At 31.4% G+C, this 15093-nt stretch overlaps 1 protein-coding gene across 2 annotated transcripts; it reads left to right on the top strand.

Annotated features, from left to right (window-relative positions):
• Positions 1-1025: 1025 nt before the first annotated feature.
• LOC107481822 (homeobox-leucine zipper protein ATHB-6) lies at positions 1026-3244 on the top strand. Of its 2 annotated transcripts, none has more exons than XM_016102144.3 (3): positions 1026-1655; positions 1920-2296; positions 2378-3244. In XM_016102144.3, exons 1-3 carry the CDS (start codon positions 1586-1588, stop codon positions 2945-2947), a joined length of 1017 nt encoding a protein of 338 aa, XP_015957630.1. In that variant the 5' UTR covers positions 1026-1585; the 3' UTR covers positions 2948-3244. The 2 variants fall into 2 exon arrangements, with proteins under 2 accessions (XP_015957630.1, XP_020995002.1); XM_021139343.2 differs by having other exon boundaries at positions 1923-2296.
• The last annotated feature ends 11849 nt before the right edge of the window (positions 3245-15093 follow it).

Consider the following 15093-nt stretch of genomic DNA (forward strand, 5'->3'; position numbering starts at 1 on the left):
GAATGTGAGACAGTTTTTTCTAAAATAAGGGGATGAAAAAATTGTACTATCTAATTTTTTTGTAAAAAAATTAAGTTCGGACTCTTCGATTTGTATTTAAAATATTAAAAAATTTGGAGTACACAAATTAAAGGGTCTAATTTGTGTACCTCAAATTTTTTTTAAGTTTTAAAACACAAGTCAAAAAGTTTATTTTGTGTTTTCAAAAATCGGATGGTTTGATTTTTGTTCCTTGACACCACAATTACGTAAAGTATCTATACACGCTATAACTATGTCTTACACCATTATTCCAATCACATCTAAATTAAAAAAATGATAAAACATGTCAATAAAAAAATAATCGTGAAAAACACCGAATAATATCTAATAACTAAAAAATTTAGTCGAAAATAGCTGGTTATTTTTACTCTAATTTTAATTTAAATTCCGTTAGAGAGTCGGTGGAATATTTGTATAATATATACAATAGGCTATTTATTTAGCACAATATGAGTTTAAAAATAATATCTAGAATAAAATAATACTAATTTCTCAAATACAATACACCCATACTATATAGAATAATCATTTGGATACCAAGAATAATAAACATATGATATCCTACTGAATCAAACATCTCTAAACCCCTATTATACACATTATACAGATACTCTATTGATTCCTATACTTCCTCTTTTAATTTAATCCCTCCCTCAATTTAAACAAAAAAAAATATGAGTGCACCGGCTTGAACGGAGAGTGTGAGGAAAGAGAAATGTTGGTTAATCGGCTTAAAGAGAGCTGAAAGGAATGGCGCGCCGGTCCTAAAGCCAAGTGTCACTATGTACAGTTGTACACGAAAATAAAAATAGGAGGAGCAACCGGCAACCGTGTATAGCAGTAAAGTTGCATTTGCATTGAATTTGAGTTTTCATTTCATTTTCATATTCACAGAGGAGCCAACCCGAGTATGAGGCACCTAACCCCAGTAGTCAGACTTTAACCCATCCCTATGGTTTGCTTTATTTAAAGACACTGAAACTCACAACTCACCCGGGCTCTGAACTTGTTCACCCCTCTCTCTCTCTCCTTCTCTTCCTCCCTTGTTCTCTGTAATCTTCTATCTTGTGTTCCTTTCTAGCCCATCAAAATTTGATTGTTGTAATGATGGTAGAGAGAGACCAGGGTGCACTCTGAATTTAAGATCATTCCTCACTCGTGTTTCTGTATGAATTAAATTACTTGTGCTTGTGTGTATGTGGGGTTGATGGGTGATGAAGAGGGAGAAGTAGAAGTGGCAAGAAAGAAGGACAACTACTTTGATGTTTATGGAGATAGCTTCTCGTATAGTAGCTGCTTCTTACACTTCTGGCTCTCTTTGAGACACTACAATTCCTCTTCAATGGCACCCTTTAAGTAAATATAACATAAAGATCCCCTTTTCTCCTCTATAATCTCATCTTCTCTGCCATCTTAATATACATACATTTGACTGCTAAAAGAAAATAAAAGGGATCATCCATCATCATAATCTTAAAAGAAAGAAACACCTTGATCGGTCTAATTTTAAAGATCCGTGCTTTTCCTAAGTACACAACTCATCATGAAGAGACTTAGCAGCTCCGATGATTCTTTGGGCGCTCTCATGACAATTTGTCCATCATCAACAACAGGTTAACTATTAAATTTTTTTTGTTATCTACTTTTGTAATTCAGACAGATCCATAGCCTATCATGTGTAGTGTTTTACTATAAGTTGAGATGTGTTTGATTCGGTCTTGTTCCTTTTTGTTTTCCTTGGGTATTGCATTCCAAGTCACAAGGTTCAATCGTGCTTTGTTTTCCTTTTTGGGGTGTTGCGTACCAATAGTGATGTTTGTTTGAAAACACAAGTACTGTTACACTAACCATGCTGTCTCCGATTTGCATTGATATAGAAGAACACAGTCCAAGGAACAAACAGCAGGTGTACGGAAGGGAGTTCCAATCGATGTTGGATGGACTGGACGAAGACGGTTGCATCGAAGAATCGGGGCACCACGGCGAGAAGAAACGGCGCTTAAGCGTGGAACAAGTGAAGGCTTTGGAGAAGAACTTCGAGGTTGAGAACAAGCTGGAACCGGACAGAAAGGTGAAGCTGGCACAAGAACTGGGCTTGCAGCCAAGACAAGTTGCCGTTTGGTTCCAAAACCGCAGAGCCAGGTGGAAAACCAAGCAGTTAGAAAGAGACTACGGCGTTCTCAAAGCCAATTACGAAGCTCTTAAACTCAACTTCGAAAAACTCCAACAAGACAACCAAGCCTTGCATAAAGAGGTACCCACCAACGTCGATTATGGCCAAACATTATTTATCACCAATAGTAGCATATAATAATCACACTTAACCTTGATGCAGATTAAGGGATTGAAATCAAGGATGCAAGACGAACGCACCGAAAGCGATGCTTCGGTGAAGAAGGAACAAGTGGAGATGATAACAACGCTGCAAGACTCGGAGGAGAACCCTTGCGATCTTGAAACCGCTGCCGCCATTGCTGGATCGGACTCCAACAAGGACCTGAGCTACGATTGCTTCAACAAGGGCGACGGTGAGGGCGGTGATGGTGTGGGAGTAGCAGCATCGATATCGCTGTTCCCTTGTGGGGACTTGAAAGACGGTTCTTCGGATAGCGATTCAAGCGCGATCTTGAACGAAGAGAATAACAACAGCAGCTGTAGCCCCATGAACAACGCGGCCATGTCTTCGTGTGGTGGTGGGGTTCTGCAAAGTTCGAACCTTTTGATGTCTCAGCATGACGAGTCGCCATCATCGATGAGCTGCTTTCAGTTCCAGAAGGCGTACCAGGCCACACAGTACGTGAAGATGGAGGAGCACAACTTCTTCAGTGCAGATGAGACGTGCAATTTCTTCTCCGATGAACAAGCACCAACCCTTCAGTGGTACTGTTCGGAAGAGTGGAGTTGAAGGGGAAGGAACTGAGAGAAATAAGAGATGTAAGATGATGTATGTATAAAGAAAAGATGAAAATGGTGGAAGGTGGTGGCGGCACGAATGAGAGAGAAGGGTAATATGGTAATAATGAGGAATGAGTCTCACTGTCTCAGCCGTGCGGGAAAGCTAGGGAGGTAGAAAAGGGGGTAATTAATTTATGAATGGAATAATGATTAGGTCGTAATGTCGTAATGAAATCATGCTGTAAAAATTTTTGGAACATGGCTACAAAAATTGCTGTCCTAAAACTAAAATAGCCCCTTAATTGCATCCCCTCCCTGAAACCTTTATTTTCTTTACTGCTATCTATTTTTAAATAACTTGTTCGCCCTAACCTTTTTTCCCTTTAATTTGTTTTCATCTTTCATACTAGCTACACAGTGCACCCCAACTGCCTTATTAGCTTCCTCTTAGGTTCACTTTGGTGATCAAAGGGAGACTGGTGGTCAATGACACAGGATGTATAAAAAAGGGTACATTATTTCCATTTTAATCAATAAGCACTATGAAAATACTCTCTATTTGCGGGTGAACTTTTTTGGCATACAAGTCCCTGTAAGGCCACAGACAAAAAATAACAGACTTGGGCATAAAAGATCAAGTTATTTAGGAATTTTAATTTCTTCAACCTATAGCATTAGTTTTCCACAGACATATCTCCTACCAACACATGCAAAATTAGTTCAAAATAGAATGTGTGGTTTAGGTAGCTTAAAACACCGCCGCTCTTAATTAACTTCAACAACATTTTTTATATACACCCTTGATCTGAGAACCAAATATTGGAAAGAGAGAATGGCGGCTACAGCCTACAGCCTACAGTCTTCTCAATATAATGGGTAACACCGGACTTGTGTAAACAAACTAAAATGTATCACAAATGTACACTTGACCAATTGAAAGTAAATGCCAGTTAAACTGCGCTGCCTCAGAAAACGAATTTTAAGTTTCACCTAGTCGTATGAGAGATAAATGGACCTAATAATCCCTCCTTTTAATACAATGTAATTTTCATCACATTTCTATTTAAAAATCTTAGTCGGTGAATCATTGGCTAAGTACTTTTACTTACAATGTATTAAGGTGCCAATTTTTATTTAATTAAATTTGTGGCGCAACGACACCAAAACTAGTGTTGCAACAGTATTACTCAATTTTTCCTCTGTCGCTGTATATACAAAATTTAAGAATTGCACTTCTGGTATTTTAAAACTACGAGTCCAAATTTATTTTTTCTGAAAAAAATGCTGTCACAATGTGCTAGTCCTAACATTGCAGCGCCACAATTGCACGGACAAAATAACGAAAAAAAATCCAGGCATTGCAATTTAATTTGCAACACCACATCCAGCGCCGGGATGCCACAGTGTTAGTTGGTGACCAGCCTCTATACAAAACCATGAGAAACAAGAATGGTAAAAACTTAGGTACAAATTGAAAATTATTCAATGATAATTTAGTAATATATCAAATTATTTAACTGATTTTTAATTATAAATTTTATATAAAATTAACTGCACCCAAATTTTTACTAATAAAAAAATTAACTGATTAATATGCTTTTATTCTCTTTTTTATCACAAATATTTAGAATATCGACAAAATTTTAATACAAAATTAATATTATACCCATAAAAAATAACTTTTCTTTGATATAAATCTACAAATCTCAAATTTTAATTGATTTCATTAAAAAATAATCCAAAATATCTATTCTACCCTTTTCATTTCCTCGACCACCTTCCTCCCCCCTCCCCACTACTCTTCTTTCAGTTCACCATCTTCATCATCAACATCTTCATCTTCATATCCATCAACACTATTCCTCCCCAATGCACCACCGCCACTCTCATCCACCACTGCACCGCTACTCCCCCACCACCAAAACTCCTCATTCTTCTCCATCCTCAATTTCAATTTTTCCTCACTAACTTCACCATCGCTACCTCAAGAAAAGTGCTGCCGGCTCCACCAGAGACTAAGAAACATTCATGTCAATTTATTCTGTAGTCAAGCTCCATATCAAACAAACAAACTAGCATTTTTCTCCTAACCACATTTACCCACATACATATTAATATTAGTGATTATTTTATTAACACAAATTAATCAATTAATCCCGCCATAATTTTCAGATTTGTAATTGACAACTAGTTGAACAAAAATGTAGTTAGAAATTCTATTATTTTTCAGTCATAATTAATTAAGATTCACTGCTCTAATTGATCAGAGGAAGCAATTAAGAAATTCAACACCAAATGAAAGAAAAAGGTTTTCAATCCTAAAAAGATGGGTATAATCGGCTCTAGTGTTGGTGGGTACATGGACAACACAAAGTTCAACAAACCTATACCATGGAGCTCCGTTCCAGCACCGCTGCGGATCGAGTCGGACCACCCACCAGTCGCGCCCAAGAAGAAGAAAAAGACAATGAATGCTTCAGTAGCTGCGGAGGAGGTGGTTGCAGCTCTGCAGATACTTTTCTGAGGCAGCGGTGGTGAAGTTGGAGGTGAAAGAGGAGGTGGTGGCTAAGTTAGTAAGGAAAAAGTTAAAATTGGGGATGTAGAATGATGATGAAAGGTTGAAAATAATCACTTTGACGATGGAGATCGTAAACTCTGAATTCATGAGAAGAGAAAAGGGTGCAAAGAAGATGATAGTGGGAATAGAATAAGTATTTTGAATTATTTTTAATGAAGTTAACTAAAATTTAAGATTTGTGTATTTTTGTCAAAAAAAAATATTTTTTATGAGTATAATATTAATTTTATCAAAGTTTTAAATATTTATGAGTAAAAATAATTGTTTTTGTTGTATATAGAGTAAACTTTCATGTCCTATTTAACTATGTACCCGTAAATTGAAAACATATAAGCCGATAAATGTCCGAAAGGATATGTACATTTTATTTTCCTTTTTATCTTTAACCTTTCCATGTGCCCCACCCAATCACTAGAAAGTTGAAACCCCCCATGAAATCATGAATGCGAGGAATAAACATCCTTCGTCACCTGCTTTGAACACATCAAGTATGTGAAAGAAGATTCCATGAGCTGCTCACACGCTACATACACGCTGAAAAGTGAAAACGAAAACCACCGTTATAAGATAGGAAAACTTTCAAGTAGATGGACACACTAGTGTTTCAATTTTTTTTAATACTTGATTTTAATTATACAAGATATATATAAAATTAATAATTAAAATTTATTGAAGCATCAATATACTGATGTATCCATATAGCTAAAAACTTTTTTATAAGATATATTTTATCTTAAAGGAAATGATAATTATTTTGATATTTTATTTAGAAAATAAACTACTTTTTATGTATTATAATTCAATACATAATTAAAATTTATTTAATTTCAACAAAATAATCGTTTAAAATACATATTAAATATGTTATAAAATTACCCAGATATGTCTCAAATTTTATAATCCTATAAAAAAATGATACATAAGTTAATTATCTAAATAACATAAAATTCCGCATTCAAATAAAATATATACAAAATTTATTTCTTATATTAAATATACGTGGAGTTAAATTTATTATATAATAATATATGATTTATACTATAATTTTGGAACCCATGGTCATTTTATAATTACTGATTAATAAATATCTCCATTTTATTTAATATTTATTTTATATTTTAATATATATTTTATATTAGTAACTAAGTTTTATATATACACACTTACGCAGGTAGTATAGTTGTATAAAAAATAATCATTACTTTTCAGAATATATACAACAATTGTTCCGTCACAATCTATAACGAATTAAGCTTTAAATTGATCTTAGTCTCAGTTAATTATTTTTTATATGATGGATGAAATAGTGTAATACAATAGTATGAGTTAAAATGAGTGTATTTCACAAGTGTGATGCATAATACAAATCGTTATTTACGATTTGCTTAACAAAAGAAATTGTTATTCATGATTTTAGAAATCACATTTTTTTAAATCAAAAAATTGAAATCGTGACTCACGATTTCTTATTTTTTTTGTCTTACTTGAAATCGTAATTCACGATTTCTATTAACTTTTTTTAATTTTTTTGTTTTATTTGAAATCGTTACTCACGATTTCTTCTTATCTCATATCACTGTATTACACCAAAATATTATAATATTAACGAAAAACACCAATAATAACCCAATATAAAAAAAATTAGCCCTTAGTCTCTTACACTAAAAATGTCTTCAAAATTCTAAACATGGTCGAAATTAAAAAAATTACATTACACTAATCTTCCATTCTCTTTCCGTCAAGTTATTCCTTATGCGATAAGTGATTTGATACATTTCTTTCAGACTGCAGTAGACAACACGACATTATTTTAATGGGAAAGTTTTGGAACTAGCAGATTTATTAAAATTTGGTCAGCATTTAACTAGTAAAATAAAAATGAGTGATTCTCCATCATTAGATAAAATTTTACACCATTAAATATATTATTGATAGCTAATTAATGACTACAACTCACCAAAACTGCTGGCCCTCTAGCACTCCTCTATTTTAATTTTGGTGCAAAATATTTTATGAAACAATATCGTTTAAACTTAATATTCATATATTTTTTTTAGGGATAAAACATTTTTTGATTCATCAAGATTAAATCAAGTCACTCACGGTGTGACAAATAACTCAACAAAAATGAGGTAGAGACCAACCCAATGCAATTTTTTTAATTTCAGATACCTTTATAATGCAATTATAATCTTAATTTTTTTTCCATACAAGCAGTACATGTAAAAAATTATTTTAAAATTTAACTCATCTTTAGCACAATTAATTTGAGTGGAAAAAAACTGAACTTTCTTTCCGTATTGCTTTAGCTTTTCTTTCTTGTTTTATTACTGATACTACAAATTACACCCAGCTAAATTGCAGGTAACGGGAGGTTCTAGAAATTGATTCAGTGAAACTACGAAACTGATGAATGATCTGATTTTTGGTACTGATATGGTCGGAAATTGGAGATCCGAGACAACACCGTATGAGATTGAAAAACTAAAGAATTTAGCGTCGGAGATGAAAATGACTATTTTACTCCTATGTTTGCTAGCGTAAGTAGGAATGTCATTGTGTTCACCATCCAATGTGCATGCATGAATTTCGGGGAGCCTACATATAAGGATATGCCTCCATTAACATTTTTTAACAATTAATTACTCGTAGCATGAGCGAGTAACACGATGTGATGTGACATATTAATAGGACTAGTAGGGGGAGTTTGTGGCCTTAGCTTGCTTTAACCAAATCCGATGCTAAAAAAGAAAAAGACAAAGGATGATTAAAGAGAGAGCCTCCTCTAAAAAGATGTGCCGCATGATTGGATCCCAAAAATACGTGTCGGCTGGGAGCCGCAGCTTTTTACCACCGTGATAAAAGGTTAAAAAAAGTTCATATAAAAATAAAAATCTGTCACCTAAAATATTGTACTGTAGTAGTAGTATCTGACAATGCATGCAGTGCAGATTTTACCCTACAGTAATTTTGGTAACCTAAAAATGTAGATTATTATTTTTGTTTCTTATTAACAAAGCGTTAATTAAAACAGTTGAAAGGGGGAAAGAAATTATGATAGGAAGAATTGTTTAATTAGGAGAAAAAGAAAAAGAAAGGAAAAGTAAAGAAGAACCAATAAGATGCAAGAGGACACGTAAGGGTGCATTTGCATCTGGAAAAGCAAATGGTCTTTGATTATTTTAGTAGTATTTAATATGGAGGTAGTTAAAAGAAAACAAGAAAACAAAAGAGCATTTTATTGTGCGTGTACGGGTTGAGCATCTGCAGACTCGAAAAGCCCGCTCTGATTGCAGTGTGGCACATGGCTCCGATCCCCTCTTTTTGTGATCGTGCGTACTCGTACGTGTTCTCTCTTCCTTCTTCCTGTTCATTCTACACGTGTACGGTGATCCCAATGCTCCTCTGCTCTCTCCATCCCTCCCGCTTCACTACTTATCACTCAAGTTTATGAATAATGATTAAAAAAAACTATATGAATAATGATATTTTTAATTTGATTTTAAATTATTATAATTTATTTTTACCATAATATCCAAGGGAACCAATAAATGGAGATGTGGCTATCTCGGGGAACACTGTTTCTTTTTCCATGCCCTTTGGTGAATTCCAAACACCAATTCCAAAATGGGTCCACTGAGTCCAACTTGGTGGGATAGGGCCCCAGCTTCCGTCTGATTACGTTAAATAATTTGTTGTTATCCTTAATAATATGAGTGCTTGCTGCTATGAGTGTAGCTTAATAGGCTCTGGAAAACATGGGACAGATTCCATTCATGCTAATGTGTCTTGAATCCTTGATTTTCCATTAGTTTTCTCTTAATTAGGATATTAGTTTTAAACTAGTCTACTGGGTACCGGATGGAGAAAGTTAATGTAGCAGGAGAAAGGTAAAACAAAGAAATTAAAAAATGGAAAGTAGGGGTGTGGTCCCCTAGAAGTAGAAGTGGGTCCCAGATTTGATTCCTGTATTGGTAGAGGCATGTGCTGTGGGACCCATGATGCATCGAAGATGTCAATGTCAAAACGGGTCAGCATCACCTAAAAATTGCAAATTTGCAACAAAGCTGGGAACGGCAGCTGGAAGACGAGAGCGGATGTGTTATATGTCACATCTATGTTAACTATACGATCAAATTACTTATTAATATAAAATATATATTAAAAATAAATTAAATTAGATATATTTATTATACATACATATATAATAATTAATTTTAATATACATATAATTTTTTTTATGTGTCAAGTACAAATAAATTGTAGGATGCTTCTTCTTTTTAATGTCTCATCTTTTTAATGAACTTCCCACCTTAGTTTATTTTTCTCTTTAGCTCTTCCATCCCTTTTTATGTCTAAAAATTATTATCAGCCTTTACTCCTATCATATCATATCACATACGTATTCATTGTAAATTACTAACTTATCATGATATTCTTCATAACGCCAATTTTTTTAATATATATTATTACCATTTATCAATATGTATAGTCTAAATTACGTATACGGTATATATACATATCTCAAAATATTTATTTAAAAGATGCCGCTATTATTATAATTTTGTAATATTAGCCTTTAATAATGACTCCTGTGCTTGGTTCAAGTATAAGTGTACAATACAATCAAATCACTTTTATTTCAACTGGGTTTCAAAGACACAATGCAGAGAATCTTTTTTACTCCATATCTTTTGTATACGTATTTCACAAAAATATAAAAATAAAAATAAAAAACTCATTCCACCACTTTTGATTAAAAAATTATCAAAATAACATGATTGAAATTCTATGTACGTAATTTAAAATTAAACATATCCAAACTAAAAATAAATTATATTAAATTTAATAATTAAATTTTAAAAATATAAAATATTATTACTACGATCAAATGTATTATTATTTATATTAGTCGTATTATTGTCTTATCTTAATTATATATTTGTTCCTTTTATATAATATATTAAAATTATATATTTTTTTAAGTTAATAGTCAAATTAGTTTTTTAAAAATAAGACATTTTCTAAATTTATTTTTAAAATTTTTTTTTAATCAAATTAGTCTTTAAAAAATTACGAATTAATCATATTTGTCTTCCATTTACTGACCTAATAACTAAATTGATAGATTTTCGTAAACATATTTAGTCAACGTCTAATTGAATATGTTATGTGTCATGTATGCTATCACTTAACATTTTACATCATCAATCATTAACAAAAATTGTGAATAGAGTAACTGAAAAACAGATATTATTAATTCATTAATTTTTGAAATACCAATTTGACTGAAAAAAATCTGAGAGACGAATTTAAAGAATACATTATTTTGAGAACTAATTTAATTATTAATCCTTTCTTCTCCTCTTCATTGTTCACTTTTAAAATAATCTCTCTTTATTATTTATTGATTTTTGACATTCTTTATATAAATTATTATCACTCCTTTAATTTAACGCATTAATTATATTTACTTTCTAATTGTGTAATATATAATAACTAATAACACTTAAATCGCAAACCATGTGAAATTAAATTAAAAAAACTTAGTTTTCTAACTTGCTACTAGTATTTAAATTAAGACTAATCAATTCTTCACCTTTTATACTAAAAATGTTTGTCCTTACCATTTTCCTTTTCAAATTTTAATAATTAAAGACTAGTATTTAACATTTACTCTTATATTGTGATCATTATGCATGAGCACTACATAACAGATTCCCTTTTAATTTAATTTGTTGCTTCTTCCCCCCACTCCAGGGGTCTCACATTGGTTGGTGGTTGTTTTTTCTCCAAACTCCAATTGCTTTCGCTTTCTTGTATAATAATGCCACTTTTGCTAACACCCTATTCTCAGTTCAGTGGAATAATTAAGTATGTATTTGTATCAATGGATCACTTTTGCTCTTTAATTTGTTATGGGTAGTGAGAGGCAGCTTACGGATTAGGTAGCATGCTCCACTTTCTCCTCACAACAAATATCAGGTTTTCTCATTTTTCATTTTTTTTTATACACAAATAAAGCATGCACACACATATATCTTCTCATTTATATATCATTATCATATACCAAGTTATTTATGTAACTGAAAGCGCGACTTCTCTTCTTCAATTCATGTTACCAAGACCAAATACTAACTTAAAACATATCCTTAAACATAAACTTACCTTTAAGCCTCGTAGCATATAGATCAATTAATCTTCGTTTACTAAAACCCACCACTAGTCACGTTTATTTATCCGGTTAATTTAACAATGTCAAAATTAAATATGATCAATGCATAAAGTAGCTAATAAAATAAAATATATTAGGACCCATTGGCTTATATAACTTGTCAAGTTCTTATCGGCGAGTGAATAATACTCATTTTTTTATGGGAAGCTCTACGGTAAGGTCATTAATAATAAGCTGCTAAATAATACCACTACATCAATGTTACGATGATAGTACTAGTACTACTATATATATATATATATGCTTGGCTTCCTAATTCAACCTATAAATCAAAGGCTTATACGCAAACGAGCAAAGGAGTTTCTTACACGCAATCTTTCAAGAAGCGTCAACTATTTCACATTTTACATACATGCCGAGAGAGAGAGAGAGACAACAAAGTTATTATTATAAACTGAATAATTCGCACAGTCTCAGGATGCAGGGCAGAAAAAAAAAAACTCAATTACACAAGTAACGGCATAATAATGATATTATATATATATTTTATTGAAATAGTTGGATAGGTATAGATATATAGCAGTATGTAGAAGTGGAAGAGACTGAAGATATAGGGGATTTTGAGGTTTGGACAATAACGGATAAGAAAATGATTGGTAGGAAAAAGCTGTTTTAGTCACGAAAATCTCCAGCTTTTTATAAAAGATGAGAGTAGTAGTAATGACTAATGAGTTCGTTGGTGCTCAATCATGAGTTGACAGGGGTAGCTACTAGGTGAGGAAAAAAAGCAAGGGATCGGAGTAGTGCAATTTGTGCAGCACTACTACACTCCGATCCTCTCTTCTTTAATTTGAGGTGGGATTGTCATGGATCCAAATTAATAAACAAATAAATAAATATAAGGGTTTGGGTAAAGCTTATCGTCATGGCTATAAGTAATGAGTATGATGACATATGCTCACCTATAAAGATGTCATTTTCTTTCCTTTTCACTATGCTTGGGCCCAATAGTGGTTGTATACTTTAATGCCCCATTATCACTGCCAACTTCACTTCTCTATATTAAATGTACACCCTCACCTATGTCCATACACATATGACAAATTTTAATATTATTAATTCTTGCTAATTACTAAATTAAGATTAGTTAACGCTTGCCGTTGATTTACTTCATTTGGAATCTCAAAAAACCATGATTAATTATATACTACAAAGTGTTGTAGGAAAGGAACTTTGAGAAAAGAAAGGACGCAAACAAAATTAAACACAAGGGAAAAAAATACCTTTCTCATCTTTCAGGCTTTTATCGGGCTTTTACGCCCTCAAAGCCTCAAAATACGACTTTTTCTTGCATCCATAACGTTTATTTCCATTTGTATGATTAAACCTTGCATTTAAAAGATTCCAAATAATAAAATAATTCATTTACTTCAACTTATTTATGTCAATTTAATGTTAGTTAGTTAATCTGTTTTAAATCAAAATATATAATTTTAAATTCTGTTTGAAAACAACAACAACAACAAAAGCTCTGCTGAAATAACATATAGGGCTTCTTTAAGATTTAACGTTCTAAAACACACATAGCTAGGCATTCAAGATTTAAAACATACCAAGACGTATACACAACATATTTTTTTTATTGACGCATTAGATTCCAAATTATCCACCGTACCATGCTTGCTGCTTGGAAACAAATTAAAAACAATCTACAAAACCTGTAAAAGTTCAACGTGATGAAGTATTAAACAAGAAAAAAATAACATATACTTAGTTGTCAAAGTTGAATTTCTTCCTGGAAATTAAATATTCCGTGATAATTACCTTATGCTTAACAATGTATAACCATAATTAAACAAGTCAGGTGACAATTCACTCACACGAAACTTAATTCACAAACTAACGCCTACGCCGGAGTATGTTGAACTTGAAACCAAGTGACGTGGCAAATAGCAACTCACATTGCGAATAATAAAAATATTATTTATATATTAAAATCAGTTTATTTGTGCATAAAATATTAATAGACGTGTCAACTAACTTATTTTTAATATATATTTTATAGGGTAATTTTTAGTCAATCTTTTCATAAATAGAGGCTTAGTTATTTTTTATTATTTGTTCAATTGTTATTGGAAAAATTGATTTTTAATTAAAATTAATTATTTTTCTAATTTTAATTAATTAAACCAAATTATTACTAAATTAGGGTAAAATCCATTTTGTAAATCGCAATAATTTTAATTTCAAAAAGATTTGATTTTATACTTTTTCAATTTTTTCAATGTATCTAATTTTCTTAATGTGTTCAGCAAAAAAAATAAAAAATTAAAAAAATAAAGGTTAAAAAAATTCAAAATAAAACAAAACAAAACTTAAAAATTTGAAGAACAAGAATAAAAAAATTAGGGATGGACATCTTATTAGGGATATTTTTTATATGTATAATGTTTATATTTCTCTATAACAAGTTTAAAAAATAAAAAATTCTAATATATTTATACACTTGTGTGTATGTAATATATAGAGATGTCATTCAAATTATTATATTTTAATTTCTGCTATGTTAGATATTAAAAAATAAAAATTTCTGTTACGTTTAAAGTTGTTCGCCATTTTCAACTTTTAATTCGTTTTTTTTTAGTTTTTTATTTTTTATTATAATTTTCTTTTGGCTGAAAATCTGAAATATTAAAAAACTTGAATGGACTGAGAAATTTTAAAAATTGTAAAATAAAGCATTTTTGAAAACTATTGTAATTTATAAACTAAGTTTTATTATAGTTAAATAATTTAGTTAATTATCTAAGATTAAAAAAATAATTTAATAAATAAATTCTTCCAATAACAATAGAACAATCTCTTATTTATAAGAGAATTAATTAAAAATTATTATTTTATATTAATAACTAATTTTAATATACACATAAAATAATTCTACTATTTAAATTTAATGGAGCATAGAAATATTATGCCAAACTTAATAATCAGTGATCTATGACTATTCATTTAACTGAATACATAATTTGTCTTCAAATCCGGGAGAATAAGAACTGGATAGTAACAAGCCAAAAACTGAGAGTACTTACTCTGCAATTGCCATTTCTTATTAGAGGTTTGAGATTAGAGGATTAGAATTTAATATTATATTTAGTAAATATGAAGACACTAAAATTATTGACAGCTCCACGAAATAAAGACACAGAAAACTCAAATTCATGAAAATGAAACCAAAATTTTAATATTTTTTTTATTTTTTCATTTAACTTTTTAAATTCCCATTCTCCTCATTTCACTGTCTTCACCTCTTTCAAGCTTCCCTCACCTCATCTCCATCGATATTTCCGACAGCAGCTGTGGCGGTTCTGCAATCTTAGGCGGCTGGACTCGACGGCGACGGCGG

The sequence above is a fragment of the Arachis duranensis genome, chromosome 3 (genome assembly GCF_000817695.3).
Source record: "Arachis duranensis cultivar V14167 chromosome 3, aradu.V14167.gnm2.J7QH, whole genome shotgun sequence".
Classification (NCBI taxonomy): Eukaryota; Viridiplantae; Streptophyta; class Magnoliopsida; order Fabales; family Fabaceae; genus Arachis; species Arachis duranensis.

Bases quoted from the DNA above. Each gene is read 5' to 3' on its own strand.
- LOC107481822 (XM_016102144.3), top strand. From the start codon at position 1,586: ATGAAGAGACTTAGCAGCTCCGATGATTCTTTGGGCGCTCTCATGACA. The intron at 1,656-1,919 runs GTTAACTATTAA...GCATTGATATAG, and splicing joins TTGTCCATCATCAACAACAG to AAGAACACAGTCCAAGGAAC. The intron at 2,297-2,377 runs GTACCCACCAAC...ACCTTGATGCAG, and splicing joins ACCAAGCCTTGCATAAAGAG to ATTAAGGGATTGAAATCAAG.